The 25,420-nt window shown below is 35.6% G+C and overlaps 1 protein-coding gene and 2 pseudogenes across 2 annotated transcripts in view; all 3 read right to left on the bottom strand.

Moving 5' to 3' along the window:
- LOC102811146 (ubiquitin carboxyl-terminal hydrolase 33-like) overlaps positions 1-25,420 on the bottom strand; it is a 62,946-nt gene that overhangs the window by 13,934 nt on the left and 23,592 nt on the right. The window contains exons 8-20 of one of the 2 annotated variants that reach the window (XM_006831022.1): positions 20,949-21,027; positions 19,515-19,929; positions 18,656-18,790; positions 15,051-15,166; positions 13,391-13,563; positions 13,190-13,284; positions 11,868-11,901; positions 10,333-10,378; positions 9,212-9,392; positions 8,491-8,617; positions 6,230-6,399; positions 4,411-4,492; positions 3,703-3,811 (exon numbers count right to left, since the gene is read on the bottom strand). In XM_006831022.1, coding sequence (XP_006831085.1) covers positions 3,703-3,811; positions 4,411-4,492; positions 6,230-6,399; positions 8,491-8,617; positions 9,212-9,392; positions 10,333-10,378; positions 11,868-11,901; positions 13,190-13,284; positions 13,391-13,563; positions 15,051-15,166; positions 18,656-18,790; positions 19,515-19,929; positions 20,949-21,027 — 1,762 coding nt within the window. Of the gene's footprint in view, positions 1-3,690; positions 3,812-4,410; positions 4,493-6,229; positions 6,400-8,490; positions 8,618-9,211; positions 9,393-10,332; positions 10,379-11,867; positions 11,902-13,189; positions 13,285-13,390; positions 13,564-15,050; positions 15,167-18,655; positions 18,791-19,514; positions 19,930-20,948; positions 21,028-25,420 lie in introns of those variants that run through there. The other variant, XM_006831023.1, reaches the window with a different exon arrangement.
- Positions 1,081-1,788, bottom strand: LOC102825133 (annotated as a pseudogene).
- Positions 7,118-8,221, bottom strand: LOC102824755 (annotated as a pseudogene).

The raw sequence follows: 25,420 nt of genomic DNA, 5'->3' as shown, positions 1-25,420 counted from the left end.
TTCTCTTCATTTTCAGCAAGTAAGATTGTATCATTTGCATATCACCGGTTGTTAATGGGTTTTCCTCCAATCCTGATACCACGTTCTGCTTCATATAATCCAGCTCCTCAGATTATTTGCTTAGCATACAGACTGAATGAGTATAGGGAAAGGATACAACCCTGGTACACACCTTTCCTAAATTTAAACTATTCAGTGTTCTGTTCAAACAGCCTCTTGATCTATGTACAGGTTCTTCATGAGCACAGTTAAGTGTTCCAGAATACTCATTCTGTGTAATGTTGTCCACAGATAAAGATCCACACAATCGAAAGCTTTTGTGCATTCAATAAAGCACAAGTAAACATCTTTCTAGTATTCTTTGCTTTGAGTCATGATCCATCTGACATCAGCAGTGATATCCCTTGTGACATGTCCTTGTCCAAATCTGGCTTGATCCAGCTTGAACCTCTGACAGTTCCCTGTCAATATACTATAGCAGTGTTTTTGAATTATCTTCAGCAAAATTTTACTTACAAGAAATATTGTCTCATGATGTTCACATTTTGTTGGGTCAACTCTCTTCATAATGGGCAAACTGTTTTGACATGGTGTAACCTGAAGACTGCAGATTCTTTGGGGAAGGATTAGAGATGGAAACACCACCTTAAAAAATGTAAGGTCTATAAGGAAGGTATGCTGAGAAACAATCACTTCACATTTTGATATTTTTGTTTAATATAGGTTTTTATAATTTTGAAGCAATACTTTTAATGCTGTTTTTCATAACAATTAAGAAGAGATGTTGCTGTATTTCTTGTTTTAGCAGCACCTGTTCTGTCTACAGAGTTTTAGTTTTATTTGTTGTTTTGTTCTGTATTGGAAATACAGTTTTCTATATTATTATCAGTCAGGGGCTGTGGCATAGTTTGTGCTTGTAATGATATAGATATTGTCTCTTCACCAAGGAGAACAGAGAGCTTTCTGGCTGTGTTCAGCATTAGTGGTAATTTCTAAGGTGAGTATGCTGAAGTGGAACCACTGGGTCTAAAGAAGTATGTAAATGAGATACAAATCTTAAAGGTGTCCAGTGCTGCTTTCTCAGGTTTGCAGAAACAATCCCCCACCATTGAACACCATTCTCTCAGGGGGCTCAATAAGACTAATGAATCTGATGCATGTGTAGGCAACAGTCCCATGAAATGGCACTTGTGAACAGTCAATGCCAAGCCCAAGAGGTTCCCAATGAGATAAAACAAATCCTGAAGAAACTTCTGGCTTGAAATCTGTTAACAATCTTGAAAGTGGCTGAAATGGCTATACATGCCTGCACAGGGCGCCAGGCCATCATGTTGTTCTTTTTGTTAAATGTGGAGAAACACCGTCGAGTTGGTTCCAACTCATAGCAACCCTGTATAGGGTTTCTGAGGAGAACCTGATGAATTTGAACTGCCCTTGTGGTTCCAACCAAATTTGCGGTCCAGTGCCCCACCAGAACTCCCAGGCCATCATACACATCATCAAAGTAGGAAAGATGCAGACAGTATTGCCAAACGTGCACATGATGAAGAGGTTCACAGGAATTTCTTCAAGAGAACCCAGGGCGATGTCCCAGCAACGCTTCTTTACCAGGATCCAGTCTGTCTCTTGCATGCTGCTATCAGATGTTTGTGTGTCCAAATAACCAAGTAGGCAGATGGAGTCTTGCTGGTTACTTAGGCCACTGCTGCCTCCTTCAGGCCTGCTCAACTCAATGGCACATCTGAAACACCGGCCTCTGTTGGTCACCAGTCCCTCTTGCATCATCATGGCAACCACCTCTTCCCAAAGCCACCAAGCCTCTCCAAAGTGATTAACTAATCCACCAGCATCCCTCAGTGATTCTTCTGTTTCTGAAGCAATATTTTTTGACGTACCTTTGTACAATCAACACTACTAAGGTATCCAATACCTCAGGAAAGAAGATGTAGGTTATATTACCAGGTACTCATAACCACAACCAGCTAAGGTACTGTCTGAGAACAAAAGGAATACAGACTGGGTAGTGATGAGCTATAAAAAATTTTCTACTTGCTTTGTGTACATATCTGTAAGCATTACACCACTTTATTTTCCCTTCTTTCATTACCCTTCTATTTCATATGTTGTTGGTTTGATAGGTTGTTGGCAGTTAATCTTATAGTTTATTCATTAGCCTATAGAATATCAAAAAGAGATTGTGATCGAAACGAATGAACTAAAACATAAGTGACCAGTATCCAGAAATGCGTAGGATGACTAACGGAACTTCAGATCTCCCTATTTTAGGAATGAAACTGTTGCTACTATTGTTGTTTGCATGTTTAAATGCTGATAAAGGGACACACTGTACTGGACTATCTGTTATGAGCATCATTTTCATTCATTCTCTTACTCTCCTAGAGAGAGGAGAAGCCTGTATTTCCCAGGATTGCTCGACAGCAATACTTGAGAAAACATACTGCCAATGATAAACGAAGTATATGGAAGTCACATAGAAAAAAAGAAAAACTATTTTTTTCACTGGTGGCAGCTGTAGGCAGGATTGTGGCATTCACAATAGCACTAATAGAATTTTGCCACCACTTTCAGGAATCTTTGAGAATCCCTTATGTGATGCTGTAGAGAGCTAACATCTATAACAGCAAAATCCACTGTCTTCTGATTCTCCTGGGAATAACTCATTTGGGTCCTGAAATCAACAACATTCAGCAGATTTCATGTTTCCAGTCATACTCTTAGAATCACCAATGAAGGCAAATAAGATAACTTCTAGGGATCTGATGCAATTAAAATAATTAAGAAAAAAATCTGAAATTTATTAAAAAATTCTAAATAATGTACAGAGAACCTTTTTTTCCGTAGCCCATTTCAGCATATGTTGCTAAACTGATGTTCATTTCCTCAAATATCTTAATATTTATTCTCCTACACAATCACAAAATAACTGAAAAAAAAACAAAATCAGAAAATTAACACTAGGGCAATATTAGTATCTAGCCCTCTGGCGCCATGATGTTTTGCTAATTGTTCTAAAGATGCTCTTTATAATACAAGGCTACACTTAAAAATCATTTGGTCCATGTAATTTTAATGCTTCTTAGTTTTCTTTAATGTAAAACAGTTCCCCACAATCTTTCCTTGACTTTCATGTCCTGACAATTTTAGGATTACAAGCCAAATATTTTATAAAATGTCCTTAAATTGGGGTTTGACAGATTTCCTCATCCAGGATTCGGAATATGAATATTTGTGTTTCTAAGAAGTGATACTGTGCACATCTTAACTGGCACATGATTTTAATTTGTCCAATTAATGATAATGTTCACTTTATTAACTATGTGTCAGGCTTCTCTATTGATTGCTACTTTTTGGTTTATGGCTTTGATCTGCTTCATCTGTATTTCAACTTTACCTTACACGTATTTCAGCTTTAAAAATGTTAAGAGTAAACACCACCACAATGTACAAGTAGTAACTTTCAAATATTAGAATGTAACATACAAATTATGGTACAATTCACAAAGGGAGAACTTAATTCCCTACCAGTGATCTGTCTTAGGGTCTCATTAATATGAACCCAGAACACTTAAGCTTTATTACTATTCATTTTTCCAATCACTTCTTTAACATAATATAGTTTCACTAATTGCCAGTTCTTCATCCTAGATAAATTTTACAACTTGAAAATCATCACTTTTTTACCCGAATAAAAATTTCCAGTTCAGTTTTCCTTCTCTTTTCAATTTTCTCTGCCTCAATTTGGCAAGTGTGACAAATGTACAGATGGTTGACAGCTGGTCCTCCTCCATACCTAAAGTATGAAGAATTTAATAATTAAAATTATGATAATCTCAAAAAAGGCTGCCAATCTAGAAAATATGTCTCTAACTTCTAATGAGTGGCTAAATCCCTACTAAAGAATAAAACTTCATAGAAAAAAAAAACATATTAAAACTAATAGAAAAATCAAACAACAATAATAAAGCTTTGATTTTATGCTTATGAATGTCAATGATTATGCTTTGATCTGCTTCATCTGTATTTCAACAACTTTCCCTTACATGTATCTCAGCTTTAAAAATGTTAAGAATAAACACCAACACAAAGTACAAGTAGTAACTTTCAAACATTAGAATGTAACATACAACTTATGGTACAAAGATTTGAGTAAGAAATAATATTTAATTGTAGGACTGTATAAATATGCAAAATTTTAGGGTTAGGATAAGCAAAATTATTTTAATAGCATACTAAGTTTAACATCACACTATACCATAATATAGATCATCGAACATCAAAATTAAGACTTGAAACACATTTGAAATAATCCAACTTCCTTTTAACTAGCTTCTCAAATTAATTTTCACTTCACTGTATGACATGTTCTATGGTCTGGCTTTAAAAACAAACCTGCTATATAGATTATCCCAAATGTTCTGAGGCAGCATCAAAACCAGGTCTTCTATATAATTAGCTTTTCGTGGAGGAATACCTACAAAAGTTTTAGAAAGTATATCTTATTCTTCATATATCACTTGTAAAGGTTATATTCTTTTTTTTCTTTTGTTTTTGACAATTCAACTGGAGTTCTGATATGGCACTGCTAGACTGATAACCAAAAGGTCATCAGTTCAAACCCACCATCCGCTCCTTGGAAACCCTAGACAGGGTTGCTATGAATAAGAACCAATGCGATGGCAATTAACAGTATTATTCAGCCATTAGTTTACACCCTCCATGCCCCCAACAAAGGTAGAAAATTAAATAAGTTTAAAGCATTTTCTGGTGATTGTTTCGTAAAGATGAACATATTTTCTTGAGACATTTACAGAAAAAGCTAGTATTTATGCAAATCATCATTAAACCTTAAAAGTTATATCAACCTTGCAGTTCAAACCAACCTTATAGTCTAGTGCTTATCCTACAGCACCACACCTAGATTCCATGCATTTCTTTAAACAATATGTATTCTCATTAGCTCTTCTAGCCATATCTCTCCATTCTGTAATATACTGTAAATTCTAGCATCTATGCTTGTGGTGTCTCCTTGTGTGGCACTGTAGGATCTGCACTGGGCTGTGAACCACAAGGTTGGCAGTTCAAACCCACCAAGTCACTCCTTGGAAACCCTAAACAGAATGACTTGACGGCACTTAACATCGACCTTATTATTGTTTAGAAGCCCTGGTGATATAGTAGGTTAAGTGCTGGGTTGCTAAACACATGGTTAGTAGTTGAAATCCACTAGCCGCTCTAAGGGAGAAAGATAAAGTTGTCTGCTACTGCAAAGAGTTATCTTCTCAAAGATCCTAAGGAGTAGTTTTACTCTGTCCTATGGAGTCACTATAAATAGTAATTGACTAGATGGCAATGGAAAGACAGGAGAGAGAATGTGAATGGAGGAGGACAAGTTGATATCAGAGACAATGGAATGACGCAGGCAGTTTGGAAAAGATTGACATCTAGGGTGTCTTTACCCTCCACCTCATATGGACCAGTCTTGTGTTGATCCTTCTAAAAGAAAATATTCATACACTTTTCCTGAAAATTTCTGGGCTCTTCAATTTACACCATATCAAAACAACAGTTTGACATCCCAGAGTGACTCACATCATGTTTCATTAAGTCTTGAGTTTAGGAACAACAACAACAAAAGTCTGAAGAGGCAAGATAAGGTCAGTAGGGTGGATGGGGTAGGTTTCACAATTAAATTATCATAGGAAAGGCCCTGCTAGCAGGGCAGTGTTTCATTCTGCTATGCATAATAAGGTCGCTATGGGTCAGTACCGATTCGATGGCACCTAACAACAACATTCATGTATACCTAAAGGATGAGAACTAGCAGCAGAGTTGTTAGCAGAAAAAAGGGTATAGGAACAGCCCTCAGTTAGGAAAAATGGTGTGCATTAACAGAGCTTACTGAGTTGTAACTGGCTGTTTACAATTACAGCTTTGAGAACAGAAATAATGTCTTTTTTTAACCTTAGGATCTAACACAGTTTGGAATGGGTATTCAGTAACTATATACTTAATGAGTAGGCTACAGAGGAAGCCTATGATTAGACAGAATAAGACAATTTCTGAAACCATATAGAATTAAATGCATTAAACCTGTAGATAAGGGAAATGAAGAAATTGGAAATAAAAGAAAAACTCTTGGCTGTTTATTAATATACAAATTATTTAACAGCAACCACAAACTACTACTTTCCATTACAGAATTTCTTACCTCCATGAATACAGAGAAAGTCATTATTTGAAATAGGACCAGGTTCAGCAAAGGTCTTAAATTTATTTAGCCACTGTCGAGAAACATAAAACTGAAGAAGACTTGGTTCCACTATGTTCAACAAATTCGATATCCTTAGCCTCTCTTTTTGTGCCTCCTCGCTGCTCTTCCTGTTAAGAATAATAATTCACCATTATATACCCCTGTTGTTTTTGCTGTTGTTAAGTGCCCCCAAGTCATTTCCAACTCATAACGCCCCTGTATACGGTTTCCATGGACTAGCTGGTAGTTTTTGTGCCCAGTTTTTCTGCTCCAGTCACTAATACTTTTTAAGATAACACTGAAAAATATCTAAGATAAACTATCATAGCAATTCCTCTTCATTTAGATAATTTAAGAGAAAACTTGATATTTAATTTTCTTAACAAAGGATCATTCTGCATACAAAGAGACTTCAATAAGTTTGTGGAACAATTTCATTATCTTTTTTTTTTTTTTCAACTCTGCCTGGTAAATCTTTATTTCACTCAAGCTAGAGTGATCAATCTTCTGTACTTAAGGATTTTCCTTACCAATCCAAAAGAGTCAAACAAAATGATTAGTAAAGAAAAATGCAGGAATAAGCACATCCTTTTGTTTTGTGCACTTTAAGGTTTAAAAAGTGTTTTAAGTTTGTACTTGCCAATAGGAAAACATTATCTGAATGAATACCCTAATGGCAAATGAGTGAAAATGTCTCAGCTGCATTGGGGCTGCAGGGAAGGGTGGTGTCAGAGCACCCCAGCTTTCTTGATTAGATGGTTGGAGGTACACTGGTTTGTATTATTGTGGCATCCACTGAGTGCTCTAGGTTGATTTTCCTTCAGCAAGGGCTTTGTCAGAAGACATTTAGGCTTGACTTCCAAATTTGGCTGACAATTTACTGATGAGATTCATGACTTTAGGATTACTCTGATACTTGGACATATTTGCCAGGTTCTGAGCCACATCCTGGAAGGCCACCATAACTTCTGGATCCTGCATAGCTGCAAGAACCTCTGGATCACTAAGAATCTCATTGAGCCCAGGCATGCCACCTGCCATTCCAGGTATGCCCCCAGGAAAATTACCAGGCATTCCCCTGGGAAAGCCACCTGGAAAAGAGTCATGCAGAGCTCTGGATTGTCCTCTGGCTTCTTCCTCCCTCTGGGCTCTATCAAGTTCTTCCCAAGCCTTCTTAACCCTTTCTATTCTTTCTTTGATCTCTCACTCTTCATGTTTTCGCTCATACTTTCTCCGATGTTCTGCAATTGTCTGAGCCCTTGGTTGAACTTCTTTCAGCATTGCACTAGCATCTTCATCATAGTCCAGTTTACAAGCAAGAGCAAGGTCATGTGCTGCTTCTTCCCAATGGCCCAGAAGTCTGTGTGCTTTGCCTCGCCACTTGTAGGGCTGAGCTGAATCAGGATTAATTTCAATGGCTCAGTCACAGTCTCAGATGGCAGCATTTGGCTTCTGAAATTTGATGAAGACACTGGCTCTCTTGGAATACAGAATGGCCAATTAAGTATTAAATTTGATGGCATCTGTGAACAAGTCAATGGCTTTCTGTAGTTCACCATCATTGAGGGCATCAATGGCAGCCACTTTCGTGTCATTTGCCTGATCTATCATCTCTTCAGTTATCGCTACAGTTTCATCTCCATTTCTTAAGGGGCATCTGTCTGTGTCTGTGTCAATCACACCTTCACTGTCAATTTCTAGATCATTTTCTTCACTTGATGGTTCATCTTTCTTCTGGCTTCTTCTTATTATCTGTTTTTTCTTCCTTGGTATTCTGATTTTGCTTTCTGAGTAGCAGGTGGTATTTTACCACCCATGCTCTCCACCCACTCCCTCAGAAAGTGCATTTCCTCCGAGGATGCTCGGGTCCTGCTTACACAGTTTCACGAAGGCCCTCAGCTCACTCACTTTGCGGGGGGAGGTCCGCGGTCCGCAGGAGGCAGAGGGCATGGCTGAGAAGACTGGAACCCGATTCCAGGCCCAGATGCTAGCTCACCGTTACCATGTAGAAAGCTCATTATCTTTTAATTCCATTTTCTCACAAACTTTCTGAAGTCCCTTTCTATAATCTTATACTTTATTTTCCTCGCATAATGAAACAATTTCTAACCTTCATGTGGCAATTCATTTTCAATGTAAGAAATCACTAATAATTCCAAAATGAGACATGCTTTCATATTTGTAAAAACAGTCTATCTATGAAACAGCTATTTCCTTACCTGTAGAAAAGAACATAAGCTTCTACATTTTGTATAGTAGATTCTGAAACTTGAGTGACACTTTGATCATCAAATTCATACCAGCGTTTGTTTAAATTGTTTCGACAGTAGGCTATATAGTGTCCACCTGAATTTGAGGGAGGTATAAAAAAGGTAACAGTAATACCAAATTAACACAAGAGTAGATGATAAATGTATGTATGCCCAGTATCTAGCATAGTTGTTGCTATTGTTAAGTGCTGTCTAGTCGATTCCGACCCACAGCAACCCTGCATAGAGTTTCCAAGGAGCAGCTGGTGAGTTTGAACCACTGACCTTGCAGTTCAAACGACTGTGCAATCTGACGCATTAGCCCACAGGGCCATAGTGCCTGATATAAATGCCAGGATTTTAATTTACTTTGGATTTTAATTTCCAATAAGTATTCTCACCGCTACTTGAAGAAATGAAATAAGAGGGCAGAAAATATAATCTTAAAAACCCAGTGTGAAAAGATCATGCTAAAGTCTATATTATTTAACTTTATACAAAATATAATTCACAGTATTCCAAACTCATAGTAAAAAGTATTAAATTTCTTAAAACTTGATGACCAGCAATAAAATCTATTTAAACATATTCTTTCGGTTAATCATATCGCAATTATCTACGGTATCAACTCAGATGTTTTACTTTCACACCCACAAAAATCTAAGAACAAATGTAAAACCTGAATACTTACTACTTGCAGTTCCATGATGACAAATGACTGACAGAAGGTCATAGGTTACAATTTGAGCTGGACTATCCTTAGCAAGAAATGGCTGAAGATCCAGCCCTTCTAGTGGAAATGAAACATGGGTACTGATTTTGGTTGAAAACATTAGTTCATGTCTGAATCTTTTAAGATGGATGCATAAAATCTAAAAGAAAAATAAAATCAAACCCTAATTTACTGTTACAAACAAAAACCAAAAAGCATTCCAAGTGAAATTTAAAACATTTTCAAAAGATTTTTATCATATAAGTTGAGGTACTCAATCAAAAATAAAACTGTAAAGTAAAACTGTAATGTCCTCTTTATTTTATATATTACAGAAGTCTACCAAACATTCACATTTAATTATATATCACTGTAAAACTTTATTTTATAATTTTGATTTAACCTAATTCTAGAGATAACGAAGTGTGGGAATGAGGAAATATGATACTCCTAAATTCACTGGTACTGGTTTTACTAATTTTGTATTTTAAACCTGCAAGATCCTGTATAGTATCTAATGAAACTGTTCAACAAAGTTTTTCTGCAAAGGCACTTACTAGTATATAACTCAATAAGGAGCTCTGGTAGTGTAGTGGTTGCAAGTCGGGCTGCTAACCTTAAGGTCGGCAGTTCGAAACTACCAGCTAACTACCAGCTGTTTTGCGGAAGAAAGATGAGGCTTTCTGCTCTCGTACAGACTTACAGCCCCTGAAACCCTATACAGGGTCACTATGAGTCGGAACCAACTCCACGGCATACCACCACCACTACCACCAATCAAGTATATATATGTTGTTGTTAAGTATCATGGAGTTGGTTCCAACTCATAGTGACCCTGTACAGCTGCAAATCTTTACAGGAGCAGAAAGCCTCATCTTTCTCCCTCAGAACAGCTGGTAATTTTGAACTGCCAACCTTGAGGTTAGCAGCCTGATTTGTAACCACTATGCTACCAGAGCTCCTTAAATGTATGTATGTATGTATATATATATATTGGTTTATAGAAGAACCATTCCATTCTTGAATCATGATAGAGACTTTAGTATATGGCATTATATTAATGTTCCATGTTTCTACAAAAACAGTAATAAATTCCATACCTCAGGAAACTTTTGTACTTTACAGAACTTTACTCCATTTCTCAACCTAGGGGAGAAATAGAAAACCAATTTAAGTAAACCTGTCTACCACATGATTCCAAAAAAGTCTTAACATAGTAAAATATATAGCAAAATCTTTTAGAAAATTGAGAAAAATACAGACGAGAAATTTTTACTACTGAATTATAAACTACACATTTTAAAGTACATACTAAATACTCTAAAAGTAAAAATATTGGAGTCCCTTATTATAAAAAACAATTCATACTAGTATACAAGTAATAAAACTTTAGGGAGTTATATATATAACTCTTTGCCACCACTTGTCTGTCAGTGGTGAAGACTGAAAAGCACTCCTAACTATAGTGACTTGTCTGAATTTTTGTAATACTTGAAGCTATGCCACCAGTATCTTAACATGCCAGCAGGGTCACCCATGGTACAGAGACGAGGCAGATCACTTCTGATTGGTTAGCCACTGAAAATATTATGAATAGCAAGAGAACATTGTATAGTGCCAAAAAACAAGCCCCTCAGATCAGAAGGTACTCAAAATATGAGTGAAGAACAGCTGCCTCCTTAAGGGTACACTTGAACTCAGTGATGTGACTGAATGGGGCAAAGGTTTTGGGATCTTATTTGTTGATATAGCACAACTCAAAATGAGAAGAAACAGCTGCAAGCATCCATTAATAATCGATACTGTCTAAGCCCTGACTAAGTCTTTAAACATCAGGATATTAAATGAAAGAAGTAAGATAAATCCTAACTTTATAGAATTGATTAGTTCAGGTGAACATATTACAAACAAACAAAAGAACAACACATTGCTATAGAAGTGATTCCAACTCATAGTCACCCCATGTCATTATTTGAGTCCTAGAAAAATTTTCCAGTTTAGTCTACCACAAAAATACTTTCCTTCATTAAGTCTCCAAATTAACTTTTCTTACTGACTTAACAGTCAAGAAGCCATAACAGTCTGAATTTACCACAAAATAGAAAAGGGTAGCCAGTAGAAGATATCAAAGAACAAATTCAGAGTTGTCTTAATTGTCTTTCTGTTCTGCTACCAGAAGGTTAACATAAGGTTGTATAATTGTTTTGAATTTTAGGAATTTTGAATCAATATACTTTTACAGCAACTTCCACTGAATACAATGAAAATGGCAGTATGTAAGAAAACATTGCCTTGGGTATGATTTAACCTGTATAATTAAAATGTACATTATTATCCTAGTACATGTTTTGCCAACATTATGTGAAAAATGTTTTATGTAAAAATCACATATTTATTTCACACCACAATGCACTTTAACATCTTATATAAACCTATTAAAATTTTTAAAATTTTACCTCAAATTGTTTTATAGTTAATCTGTTGCTTATTACTGTGACAAAGCTTTCAGGCTGTAAGTTTCCAAACTACAGTGGCAAATTAATTTAATAGATCCAAATAAAACAATCATTTGAGATACAATAATATCAAACAAATAATAAAAAATGCAATCAAAGCCATTGTCAATGTAACTTACTTTTTGCATTTTTCACAACTATACATATTGTCACCTGCAAGTAGAAGAGATCTGGTCATTCTTTTCAAATTAAAAGCAATTATTTTCTCTTGGTTCTGCAGTTCTTTGATTTTGCCAAATGCTGACCTCGATGTGAAGTAAAACAAGGCTCATTTTTTAGTATCTGCTCAAGAGTCAGCTCATGATGCTCATCTTATTTAAAATGCCATCCTCTTACCCTCCTCTCAACCTTGAGTGCCTACCTCAAATAATATCCTTTCTATTCATTCATTTAACAAAAATGACTGCCTGTCATATAACAAACTCTTTGCAAGATACTGAGGACACAAAACTAGTAATGGATCTCAAATGATACAGTGGAGTTCACAACTAGACTAATTTAGATATGTAATTTTAAGTCTTTATGTTGGTTGAACATTCTCTTCATTGAATTTCAAAAATTTAATGTATTATATCGGCTTGTACTATAGGAATTTATAGAAATTCTTTCAGGATATAATGTACAAGTAGTCCCTGGGTTACAAACAAGATATGTTCCTGTGTCTTTTTGAAAATCTGAGTCAGAAGATATACATATCGTTCTTATTTAGCCTTGCTTCAATGAAAGAAAAGGTGCCAAAGCCTTTTCAATTATTTAAAAGCTGCATGTGATGGTGATAATGACAAAGAATTTGATACCAATAGGGGTTGGTTCAATCATTTCAAAGTGAGGGCAAATTTACATAATATTAAATAGGGGTGTGGGATAAGCACTAGACTCCAAGATCAGTTTGAACCACAAGGCTGGCAGCTCAAACACAACAGTAACGCCTTGGAAACCCTATACAGAGTCACTATGAGTCGGAAGAGACTCAATGGCTCTTAATAACAACAAACGAGCAAGGCTTTAAAAACAAAACTTCTTTGAATGTGTCCTGCCAATAATCCAATATCATGCTTCAGGCTCCTGAAAGGACTCCATAAACCACTTCTGAATCTCCCACTCCTGTGTTTTCACCCTTAAAATTTTTATTCCCAGTTACTGTAAAAAAACAAAAACAAAAACAAAATCACACAAATTAAAAATTCCAATCTGTTCCGGTTTTGATTTGTTGGGCCACAATAAAACCAGTTGGAAGTCCTGCATGAAAGTTGTCCAATAGTCAGATGTTTGTAACCGGGAACTACATGTATGCTATTTATATTACTAATGCCATGACAGATTTTGAGTGTGTACCAATAAGGGCAAGTACTCATGAATGTATGCCACTTAAAACTTCACTTTTCCTAGTACTTTAGATTCATCCATAACAACTTAAGACGAAAATTTTTATGTTTCTTACCTTTTAGTTCATCTCTGGTGAAGAAGGCAGCAAGACAATCTTGCAAGGTTACTACTGGACCCCAAAACCAGCTAGGGACACATGAGACAACAAACCTGAAACATCATTGATAGAAAAAAAAAAAAAGGAAGTGTTCTGCCAGTATAGCAGAAATAGCTGTTTTAACAAACAATAAATACATAAAAAGAAAAAAATACATACCTTTTCACATATTCCATGAAAAAAGCTATCCACCCTTGTGGAGCATATGCTTCGCCACATGATCCTGCTTTGACTATAGAAGTCGGATGACTCGATGAATGCAGCTTAGCAAGGTCTTCCTTGCCAGGAATTGGCAAGGAGAGATCTTGAAAGGTTTCGAGGGTTACAGACACCTAAAATTGTTTATTTGTTTAAAACGTGGGATGAAAATAATACAGCACAAACATTTAGAAGGACAGATTTTAAAATACAAAGATCAAAGCAAAAATCAAACTAAAACCCCAGCTTTTATAGTAATAATAAAAGCAAACACTTGCTCTGTTTTGCGTGTTGTTTTAATGTTTTACATACACTAATTTTTAATATTCACAAAAATGTCTTATAGGGAAAAAGAGAGACAGGTATAAAACCAGGCTTCTAATTTTTAATTAACAGAAAATATTTCTGGGTACTTCAATTTAAATATTTGGCACCAAGATAGCTTACTTTAAAACAACTCTATTGAAGGTCACTAGATTTGACCTAAAATCCAAACATCATCAAAAGAAATTGAGTGGGGGTGGTTAGTTTTGTTTTTTGAAAGATGCTATTTTATACTATAGATATCAATATTGCTAAGTGACAAAAAGTCTCCTTACAACTTGGATTTAGATAATATGGCTGCAGGATTAGTTTGCACTAAAGCAAAAATGTTCTAAGTATAGCTCAAAGAAAAGTTGAGTAGACAAAACGCTGAAAAAAGTAACACTACAGACATCCTAAAACAGCATATATTTGCTGTTGTTGTTGTTGTTAAGTCCCACTGAGTCAGTTCTGACCCATAGTGACCCTGTATAGGGTTTCCAAGGAGCAGTTGGTGAGCTTGAACGTCCAACCTCCTCGTGGTTCAAACTGACTTTGCAGTCCTGAGCATTAACCCACAACGCCACACCAGAACTCCAAATATAGTATATATGTTGTTGTTAAGTGCTGTCGAGTCAGTTCCAACCCATAGCAACCCTCTATAGGGTTTCTGAGGAGCGACTGGTAAGCTTGAACTGCCGACCCTGTGGTTCAAACCGACTATGCAATCTCTAGCACATTACACCACAGCGCCACACCAGGACTCCAAAGCACATATAGAACATTACAAATTGAAGTTAATATTTAAAAACTCATGATGATTTAAAGTATGCTCTTGTCATTGTCTATCAATCTGTCAATTATATGAGTCCCAAACTGAGTATGAGAAAATATTTACAAGCCAGAATGTAATTAAGCGATGAAGATACTTTCACAGCTTTGTGCCTATGAATAACAATAGTTTCCCAGCATAAAAATTTTACCAGCCTTGTAAGAAAATGCATGTTACCAGTTCTTGTTGCTGAGCAACTTTCTCATGTTTATATGTGATCAAAATAAAGACATGAGTTACTTTTTCCTGCTCATGCAGGCCTATCCAACGAGGGAGTCAAGATCAATCTTTCAGAAGGTTATTGCTGATATACTTCCAAAAGAAATTCTACTCCTAGATTCAGTTTATACAAGTATATTTACTTGAATCAGTAGTAAAGAAAAGGAATGAAAATTTATTACATTCTTAAATGCCATTTTGCTAGATTTCTTAAAAAGAACACTTGACAAAAATTTTCAATGTGTTATCTAATTCCCTCATACTCACCCTGTCACAAGTCAGACACTGCACTGAACTAATAATTGTTCCATCAAATATGTCTGAAATAACACTTCTGTATTTCTTGGGCTGTTTTTTTCTCTTAGGAGATGATACCGATTGAGCTAGGATTTAAGGACAAGTGCAAAACATTAAAAAATAAAATTACCTTTCCCCATTAGACTAGGCACAGGGCAAGAATGACTTTACTACTGCTATTCAACATTGTACTGGAAGTTTTAGAAGATAAATAAAGAGCATCAAAACTGGAAAGGAAAAAGTAAAACTCTATTTGCAAATGATATAACCCTATAGAGAAAATTCCAGATAATGCAAAAGAGCTACTAAATGTATTCTGCAAAGTTGCAGGGTATAAGAGCAACACACAAAAATCTGTTATGTTCCTGTATACCAGTAATGAGTAAATAAAAAAGGAAACTAAGAAAACAATTTCATTTTTAACAGCATCTGAAGGGATGATAAACGTAGTAATTTAGGCAAGGAAAATGAAAGACTTGTACAGTGAAAGCTATAAAACACTGTTGAAAGAAATTAATGGAAACCTAAATAAAGGGAGACATCACACATTCATGGATTGCTAAGACATAACACAAAGGTAAAAAAGTACTGCTACAAGATCACAGACACTTTGATCAAAAAAAAAAAATCAAAATATAAAGTTATTGTTTCTTGACATATCCTTCATCTTCATATACTTCTGAAGACAGTTTCCATCTGTCTTACCATTCTTCAAAAAATTCTGTACTCTTCAATTTACACAATGTCTATGGCTTGATAAAGTCTGCATTCTATGAAAATTTTAAATTGTATATTTCCCTTTTGATCAAGATTCTTCTATAAACTCTTTGATCAAAATGTTCAGTAGTAGCAGCCAAACGCCACCCACATAGTTTCTAGTTTCATGGTAAAAGAAACAGTAATTCATCAAGGTATTTAGTCACACCTTCTAATTCCTCCTCCTATTCCCAACTTTCCTTCTTACTCTATTGTGCTTCAGGTGAACAGAGACCATATGTTGTGCCTTGGATATTCACTTACAAGTTTTCAGATTTTTAAAAAATGTTTTTAAAGACCCCATGTACTACACAAGGAACTAGGAAGTAGAATGGAAGCACGAGGCCATTATTAGGCTAATTAACTGCGATGTCCCATGAAACCATGACCGTGTACCTACAAACCAAGAAACCAAGTCCTATGAGGTGTGTGTTTAGTTGTACATGAGCAGCCTTAGCGGCTATTTTTCATCTAGGTTGTAAATATGTCTCTCATACAAACAACTGTCAATTCAACTACTGATAGGTGTATAAACTACATTAATCAATTGCAACCCTACCCTTAATAAATGTGATTTTTCATCACTGTAAACTGAAAATCCACATTTCATAAGCAATAGTTCCATCTCTACCCCTGCCCACTTCTAGTAGCCACTAATAAACTTTGTTTTCTAGACATTTGCCTTTTCTTGTCCTTTTATGTAAGTGAGGTTATACAATATTTGTCCTTTTGTGATTATGATACACCCATATTGTAGCATATATCAAGACTTTATTTCTCCTATGGATCAAGTTGTTGTTGTTGTTGTTAAGTGCCATCAAGTTGGTTCTGACCCATAGCAACCCGGTATAGGGTTTCTGAGGAGCAGCTGGTAGGTTTGAACTGCCTTCCTTGTGGTTCAAACTGACCCTGTGGTCTAGCACACTATCCTGTAGCCCCACACCAGGACTAAGTATTCCATTTTGTTTATCTATTAAAGGACATTTTAGGTTGTCTCCACCTTTTTGCCGCTGTGAACAGTGCCAAAATAAGCACTGTACAAGTCTCTGCTTCAAGCCTTTGAATATACACCTAGTAGCTGACTCAGATAGTAGTTTTATTTTTTGTATTTTTGCAGAACTGCCAAACTGTTTTTCAACAATGGCTGCATCACTTTGCATTCCCATAAGCAATGGATAAGGGTTGTAATTTCCCTACATCTGAGCCAACATTTGTTGTTTTTTAAATCTTGGCCATCCCTGTTCTCTCTCACTGCAATCGAGTCGATGCCAACTCATAATAACCCTGCATAGCATTTCCAAGGCTGTAAATCTTTACAGAAGTAGAAAACCTCTTTCCCCTATGGAGCAGATGGTGCGTTTGAACTACCGACCTTGAAGGTAACAGTCCAGTGCTTATTCTACACGCCAGGACTCCTTTTAGCCATCCTTGCTTTCTGCTCAGTGGCGGCAGATCTTTGAGAGAGCAGAAAGTCTCATTTTTTCTCCCATGGAGTGCTGGTGGCCTCACACCATTGACCTTGTGGTTCACAGTCCAGTGTTTGTTGTACAGAACCACTGCAATCCTTAGCTATCCTAATGGGAGTGAAATAGTATCTCACTGTGGTTTTGATTTGATGGTTAATGGCACCAAACATCTTTTCATGAGTTTGGTGGTCATTTGAATGTCCTCTTTGGTGAAATGTCTATTCAAGTTCTTTGCCCATTTTATCACTGCATTGTCAAGAGTTGAACACATATTCTGGTTATTAGATCGTGAGATATACGGTTTTCAAAGATCTTTAGTAGTTTGTCTTTTTACTTTTTCAGTTAAGTCTTTAATTTTATTAAGCCCCATTTGGAACGCTCATATAGAGCTTGTTGTTGTTAAGTAAAATTGAGTCAGTTCCGAGTCATAGTGACCCTGTATAGGGCTTCCAAGGATCAGCTGGTAAGCTTGAACCATTTACCTTGTGGTTCAAACCAACCTTGCGATCCAGTGCTTTATCCTACAACACTACACCAGGACTCTATATAGAGCTGGTAGAAAAGCAAAAATGGTATATATACCACTCTGATAAAAATTTGGCAGTTTTGTAAAATGTTAAATATGAAACTTATACATAATAACAAAATTGGCTATAAATAAATAAATAAATAATGCTACCTTTGCTCCTTTTAAAAATCTCCAATATGAGACCAAACAGTCAGCAACTACTTTAAAACAAAGATGAGAATGGTAATGGGGAAGGGGAACTGTATTAATGGATATGGAACACCCAGAATGGAAATAATGAGCATGTCCATGCATTACAAGGAATATAACTAACGCCACTGAGCAATTTATGTAGAAACTTTTGAATGAGAACAAACCTTTACCAAAAACACTAAAATGTTATTTTAAACAAAACAAAATAACGTATAATCCAGTAAGTCTACTACAAGAAATTTACACTAGACAAGTGAAAACTTATGTGCACTATGCTAAGTGAAAAAAGTGACCTTCATTTCTGTATATGACATTCTAAATAAAGCAAAACAATAGTAACAATGAGGAAATCAACATTGTCAGGGCTTAAGCATAGCATGAGAGAATTACTTGGGGTCATGAAGTTGTTCAATATCCTGTATGTGGTGGCAGTATAAACAATCTATACATGTGCTAAAACCTATGGTACTCTACAGACACAAATTTAATTATACTGTATTACTTATATAATTATATGCAAATTAAAGAGTTCCACACAAAATTAAATTGTAGTTGTGTAAAAATACTGTCAAGTCAATTTTAAAGGACATAATAATATTGCATGATTAACACTTGAGTAATTGTGACTTTACCTTTTTTGTGTGTGGGTGCCAACCCTGGCCACAAATTGCCTGATTTCGGAGGGCTTGCTGATAAACGTGGATTGACATTTGAAGGAAAAATTTGTGGTGTAGACAAGTCATTCAAATGGACATCATTAATATATTCTGTAATATTTAAAATTTGCATTATTACTTTAATTGTTAAAATTCTCCCAAATGCCAAATAATGTTAAAGATTTCTTAATTTGAGATTGTAAACACAATTCACAGTAACAAATGCCAGTGAAATAAATAAGGGACAAGGTATTTCCAAGCAAAATAAATGATTTTCCAACTTGGAATCCAAATTAATGCTTATAAATGTACTACTGTGGGTAAGCAATTCAGTAAGTGAGACATACTGTCATAGTTGTCCAAATTCAATATTAGATACAAAAAAGATATTCCAGATAGCGTTGCATAACTTTTAAAGCCATGTGAGAGAATAAAGTATCACCTCACATTAATATAGTTAATCACTAACATCATATGTTACCGATCAAACACAAATAAAAAATTACGGCATAATCATAAGTTATTTTATTATTACTCTAATAAAGAAACACACCCCTTAATTAGTAAAAATTATTTTTTCAGAATTAAATTATAAGTTAAATTGAGAAACTCTTGATATTCTATTGTTGGATTCCTAGTATATAACACAATGCCCTACTAATGCAAGGAACTTATTGGTAAACGCCACTGAGTTGGTTCCAACCCATAGCAACCCTGTATTGGGTTTACAAGTAGTGGTTGGTGGGTTTTAACTGCTGACCTGTGGTTAGCAGTCCAGTGCTTATCCTATAGCAACAACAATATTGCTTTCATGATCAAATTATTAAATTGTCACCTGAAGCTCTGCTGTGTATTTGCACTTTGACAGTTTCCTGGTTGTTCAAGTTGACTGTTTCAGACACAGAATCTCTATCTTTATTTAATTCTTCAGAAAATATTTTATTAATCTTATTGCACATCTTCTCTGTTTGCCAGTCTTTTGACATTTCTGAATTGTTTTCATCTTCTTGAATTAACATTGTTGTTTCATTATTGTCTTCAGTAAAGCCCTTAGAATCATTTTCATTTTCAGCTTTATCACTACTGCCACAAGATTCACAGGACTGAAAATCTACATCTGACTGGCTCTTGTCTTCTTCCATACTCTCCTCAGTTGTTATAGCTTGAGTGTCTTCCTCTACTTCCACGACCTGCTCTTTCAATTCTTCATGAAGTAGGTCCATTAAACATCGAAGAAACTCTTGAGCATCCTAATATATCATCAACATAGATATTACCACTTCAGTAAAAATACGTACATGTAGAAACTTAAAGGAAAATATAAAAACTGTGATTATCAGCTGATTTATAAATTCACAGATTTAGACTAAAGAAATACAGGTTTGTAGAACATAAGGCACAGAGAAAGTAAGAATTTGTCACATATGACAATTAGAACTCAGAGAGACGTCCCAAATTCCATTATTTGTAAGTTTAGCTTAGAAACTAAAGTTTTATCATATCTTATTCTGTATTATAAGACAAATCCTTCATCAACCTGGAGTACTTATTGAAAATACAAATTCTTGGGTCCCAACTCACACCTATCAATTCATAATCTCTAGAGGTAAGATCTAGGAATTACACCTGAAAAAATGAATACAGGATATGCAATGGTTTGAAAAAAGACAATGTGTGAGGACTAGTGATAATTCATATTACAAGAAACTGTAGCAATAACTGAAACTGCCATATGGTACAGGTCAATAACACTGATTACGATACCTAAAAACAGACGCTATCATATATCAGTCTGAGCATAAATAAAGATTTTTGAAGTCAGATTTAAAAAACTTTTAAGTAACTGGAACTATTTGTGAAGAAAACTTTATATTTGGTCTACAAAAACACCAGATATATTAAAAGAATTAGATGCAAATTATGAAACTAAATTATACAAAGTATAAATAAATTACAGGATCTTTGGATGTGAAATTTTCCTAAGGTTAAAAACTCTAGAAGAAATATACTGACATAGCTATCCATGTCAAAATTTAAAATTTCTAAAAAATACAGTTTTAATAGAAACTAGGAAAATGATAAGCAACAACTATGATAAAAAAATTATTGATGTTGGTAACTATACAAAGAATAATGATCCCAAAAGATAAAAAGGCAATTAAAATAACTATAAAAGGGCAAATATAAATGACATTAAATCATAATACCATTTTTCAAAATTTATAAAGGAGTATTTATATTATGACTGAAAAACAATATAAAGACTTACCTGCTGGGAATAACCCCGAAATGTTGGATTTACAGTTTTAATTCCTTGAAACAGATTAGTAGGTACCACAGATCCTGGCCTGAATAAGTAAACATAAATAAAGAGATAAATTCTGTGATTTAAACTTTTTATTTTAAAAATAAGAATTCAAAGATAAAATAAAAATTGAAAAGCTTTGGGGCAAGATGGCAGAGCAGGGAGATGCACTGAGCAGACCCTCTGCAACAAGGACACAGGAGACCCAGTGAAACATATGGATGGTGATCCTGGAACCCTGAAGTTCAGAAGATAGAACAGAGAGGTGGACTGAGTACCAACTGAAAGAAGAAACTAAACAGGAGCAATGAGAGAATACACATGGGCAGGATACAACTGGAGGTTGGTGGCAAGGGGGTTGCAGCTCATCCTTATTCCCACAACTTCCTGGTAGCCAGGAATGTGGCCAGTCCTTGCCCTCGCCAACAAGCAACCAGTGTCACCTTCTACTGCACAGTCTCTGTCCTGCCTGGGGCTGGGTGCCAGGCAACCCTGAGTCTGAAACCTATGAACGCACGCCTGAATATGCCACACAAACAGTGAATGGAAAACTTTCTTCATACTTTCTGTCTCTATCACATTCACCAGGAGTCAGGTGAGTGTCTAAAACAGATCAGCATACAATCATCTATTAAATGTGAATACAATGACAACTTAATGTCTTAGAGTCAACAATTTCAGTTTATACAGAGAAACAAGACAGAATGTCTGAAACAAGTGACCAAAATACAGAATCAGAAAATACAATGACCAAAAATGGTATTGGAACTACCTGGGAAGGAATTCAAAAGAATGACAGAAAGATGCAGATGAAAGTAAGAACACAGAAAAAACTTTACAAGAATTCAGGAAAACATTCAAGAAAAAACTGATACAATAAATGAAAAATTAAAACCATACAAAACAACAAAATAAGTAACATACTAAAAAGGTGGTATGTGGAACTGAATTGGTGAGTTTAAAGACAAATTTCTCCCTCAGAACTCTTCCACTAGAAAAGCAATCAGAAAAAAACAAAAAACAAAAAAAAACCTGAAGAAAGCCTAAGATTTATGTGAAAACACCATCAAGAAGAATAACTTACATATGATTAGAAGTCTATAACGGGAGAGACACAAAAAAACCACAGAGAAAATTGAGGGAGAGCTGTTGGAAGAAAACATCCCTAACACCATAAAAGACAAGAAGATACTCATTCAAGAAATTAAATGAACTCTGGCTTCAAACAGGATAGAATTCTACTAGAAAATCACTAAGACATCTTATAATCAAACCTTTCGATCAAAGGCAAGGATAGAATCAGAGGGCAGTTCAGGAATAAAAAGTGACCTACAAAGGGGAACCAGTAAGACTTAACCTCTGATTTCCCAGCAGAAACTATGCAGACAAGGAGACAACTGCTGTTGCTGTTATATGACACTGAGGCAGTACCAACTCATAAAGACCTTATGCACAACGAAATGAAACACTGTCTAGTCCTGCACCAACCTCACAATCATTGCTACACTTGTGCCCATTGCTGCTGTCACTGTGCCAATCCATCATTTTGGGGGTACATAGAAAAAAATTGCCAACCCAAAATCATATGCCCAGCAAAAATTATTCATCAACTGTGACAACAAAATTAGGACACTTCTAGATAAACCGAATGTGTCAAAACCAGACCAACCTTACAAAAAATATAAAAAGGAGTTCTTTGGACAGAGAACCAACAACAGCAGACAACAACCTGAGATTAATACAAATAACAACCCAGAACCCAACCTAGATAAAGAAGTATTCAAAACAAAACAAAAAAATGGAAAATAGGAAAACAGGAATACCAGACCAGCCTGGAACAACAGCAGCAACAACAAAATAATCAAAGTAAAAACAGGGAACAATGTAATTACAGAACTTCCAAATGAAGCAGAAATCAAGTCAATTTCAAGAAAAAAATTAATAAAAATAAATTAACAATAATCCTGGAGTCCTGGTGTGACACTGTAGAATAAGTACTAGATTGCTAACCACAAGACTGGAAGGTCAAATTCAGAAGCTGCTCTTCAGAAACCATATAGAGGGTTGCTGTGAATTGTAACCCAGTAAGTAGCACTTAGCAAGCACAATCTTAAAATTAGGCTAAGTCTTACTCCTAGCTCTAACCAAACCCCAAACTCCTAACATTAACTCTAGGCCTAGCCATAATCATTAGGTCTTTACCTAGACATACTCACAATCCTAACCATACAAAAAAAAAAAAATTACACACACAAAAATGTTGTTTCAAAAAATCATTCAGAAATGCCCAGTATTACTTTTCATGGATTAATCATTGATTTAAATTTAAAAGCCAAAATAAAAAAACTTATCTTGTCATCAATTTCAACTTATAGGAAACCCATGTGTGATGGTTTTCTCAGCTGCAATCTTTACAGATGTGACTTTTCCATTGCTGGGTAGATATCAACAATCAACCTTTAGCAGTTAACCTACAAATCATTCACAGCACCCAGGGACATCTGATAAGTATGTAAGTTGCATTTTATTGTTTTCTTCCCCCACATCATTCCACTGTATGATTTTTCATTACTTAAAATTCCTGTACTAAGATAATTAAGTACTTTAGTATACTATCAAAATAAAAACTTTAAATCATCTATTATATAACTAAAAAACCAAAAACAAAATGAAAAGTCAAATGTATAAAAATGTCATGTACTTACTAGATGTAAGATGTAGAACAATTGTCTTTGTAGACTATGTAGATTTAGCTAACTAGAAATTCTTCCTTTTTTCCCCCCTGTGACTGGGACTTCAATTGGAAATAGGGTCTTTGCAGGTGAAAGATCTTGAGAAGAGATCATCCCTGATTTAGGGTGGGCCCTAAATTTAATATCTGGTGTTCTTTTAACTTTTTAACTATTCCAGAGAGTGCAAACCTCCCCAGTGTTATTGTTTCCTATGTTGATGTTAGGTGCCATTGAGTTGGTTCCTATGCATAGCAACCCTATGCACAATGGAATGAAACACTGGCTGGTCCTGCCCAAATCCTCACAACTGTCATGTGTGAGCCCACGGTTGCTACCATTGTGTTAATTCATCTTCCTTGGTGGGTCTTCTTCTTTTCCGCTGACCCTCCACATTTTCAAGCTGGTCCCGCCTGGCAACATTTCTGATATAACAAAGTGTTGCCAACCTTGCTTCTAAGGAGCATTCTGGCTGTACTTCTTCCAATGTGTATTTGTTTGTTCTGGCATTCCATGGTACTTTCAATATTCTTCTCCAACACTGTATTTCAAAGGCATCAATTCTTCTACATTCTTCCTTATTCACTGTCCAACTTTCAAATGCAGATGAAGTGACTAAAAAAAAAATGTGGCTTAGGTCAGTTGCACTGGTTCTCAAAGTGACATCTTTGATCCTTAACACTTTAAAGAGGTCTTTTGCAGCAGATTTGCCCAATGCAATTAGGTTGATCTATAGGCTTATGCTTTCATGAGCACTGATTGTGGATCCAAGCAAAATGAAGTCTTTGACAACTTCAATCTTTTCTGTTTATCATGACTTATTTATTGGTCCAGCTGTGAGGATTTTAGTTTTTTATAGTAAGGTGCAATCCATAATGAAAGCTGTAGTCAGGTCTTCATCAGTAAGTATTTCTAGTCTCTTAATTTCCAGCAAGCAAGGTTGTATTATCTGCATATAACAGGTTGTTGAAGAGTCTTCCTCCAATCCTGATGCCATGTTCTTCTTCATATAATCTTCAGATTACTTGCTCAGCATACAGAATGAATAAATATGCTGAAAGGACACAACCCTAGAGTATACTTTTCCTGATTTTAAACCATTCGGTATCCCTGTTTCCTGTTCAAATGATTGCCTCTTAGTCTATGTAAAAGTTACACATGAGCACAATTATTTTGGGAAACCCATTCTTTGCAATATTATCTATAGTTATGAACCACACAGTTGAATGTCTTTGTATATTCAATAAAGCACAAATAAAAATCTTCCTGGTATTATCTGCTTGCAACCAAGATTCAGCTGACGTCAACAATTATATCACTAGTTCCACGTCCTGTTGTATACTGTCATACCCTTCACCCAAGTTAATACGTGTCTACATTCATGGCACTGTGGGTTAATGCACTGGTCTGCAAAGTCGCTTTGAACTGCAAGGTTGGCAGTTCAAGCTCATCAGCTGCTCCTTGGAAACCTTAAACAGGGTCACTACGGGTTGAAACCAACTCAATGGCACAACAACAACACTCTAGTTAATAATTTACCCCCGTTTCCCTCTCACTCATGGCAGCCATTGAAGAATGTTTCTTCTAGTACAAAACACCTTATAACATGAATGAACTTGGAGAACATTATGCCGAGTGAAATAAGTCAACCACAAAAGGACAAATGTTGTATTTTAAGATATCACTAGCTGAGGATCAGACTTTAGC

This window comes from Chrysochloris asiatica, unplaced genomic scaffold, assembly GCF_000296735.1.
Source record: "Chrysochloris asiatica unplaced genomic scaffold, ChrAsi1.0 scaffold00002, whole genome shotgun sequence".
Classification (NCBI taxonomy): domain Eukaryota; kingdom Metazoa; phylum Chordata; class Mammalia; order Afrosoricida; family Chrysochloridae; genus Chrysochloris; species Chrysochloris asiatica.
Note: the sequence above shows the minus strand (reverse complement) of the source record. Positions and strands in the feature narration are given on the sequence as shown.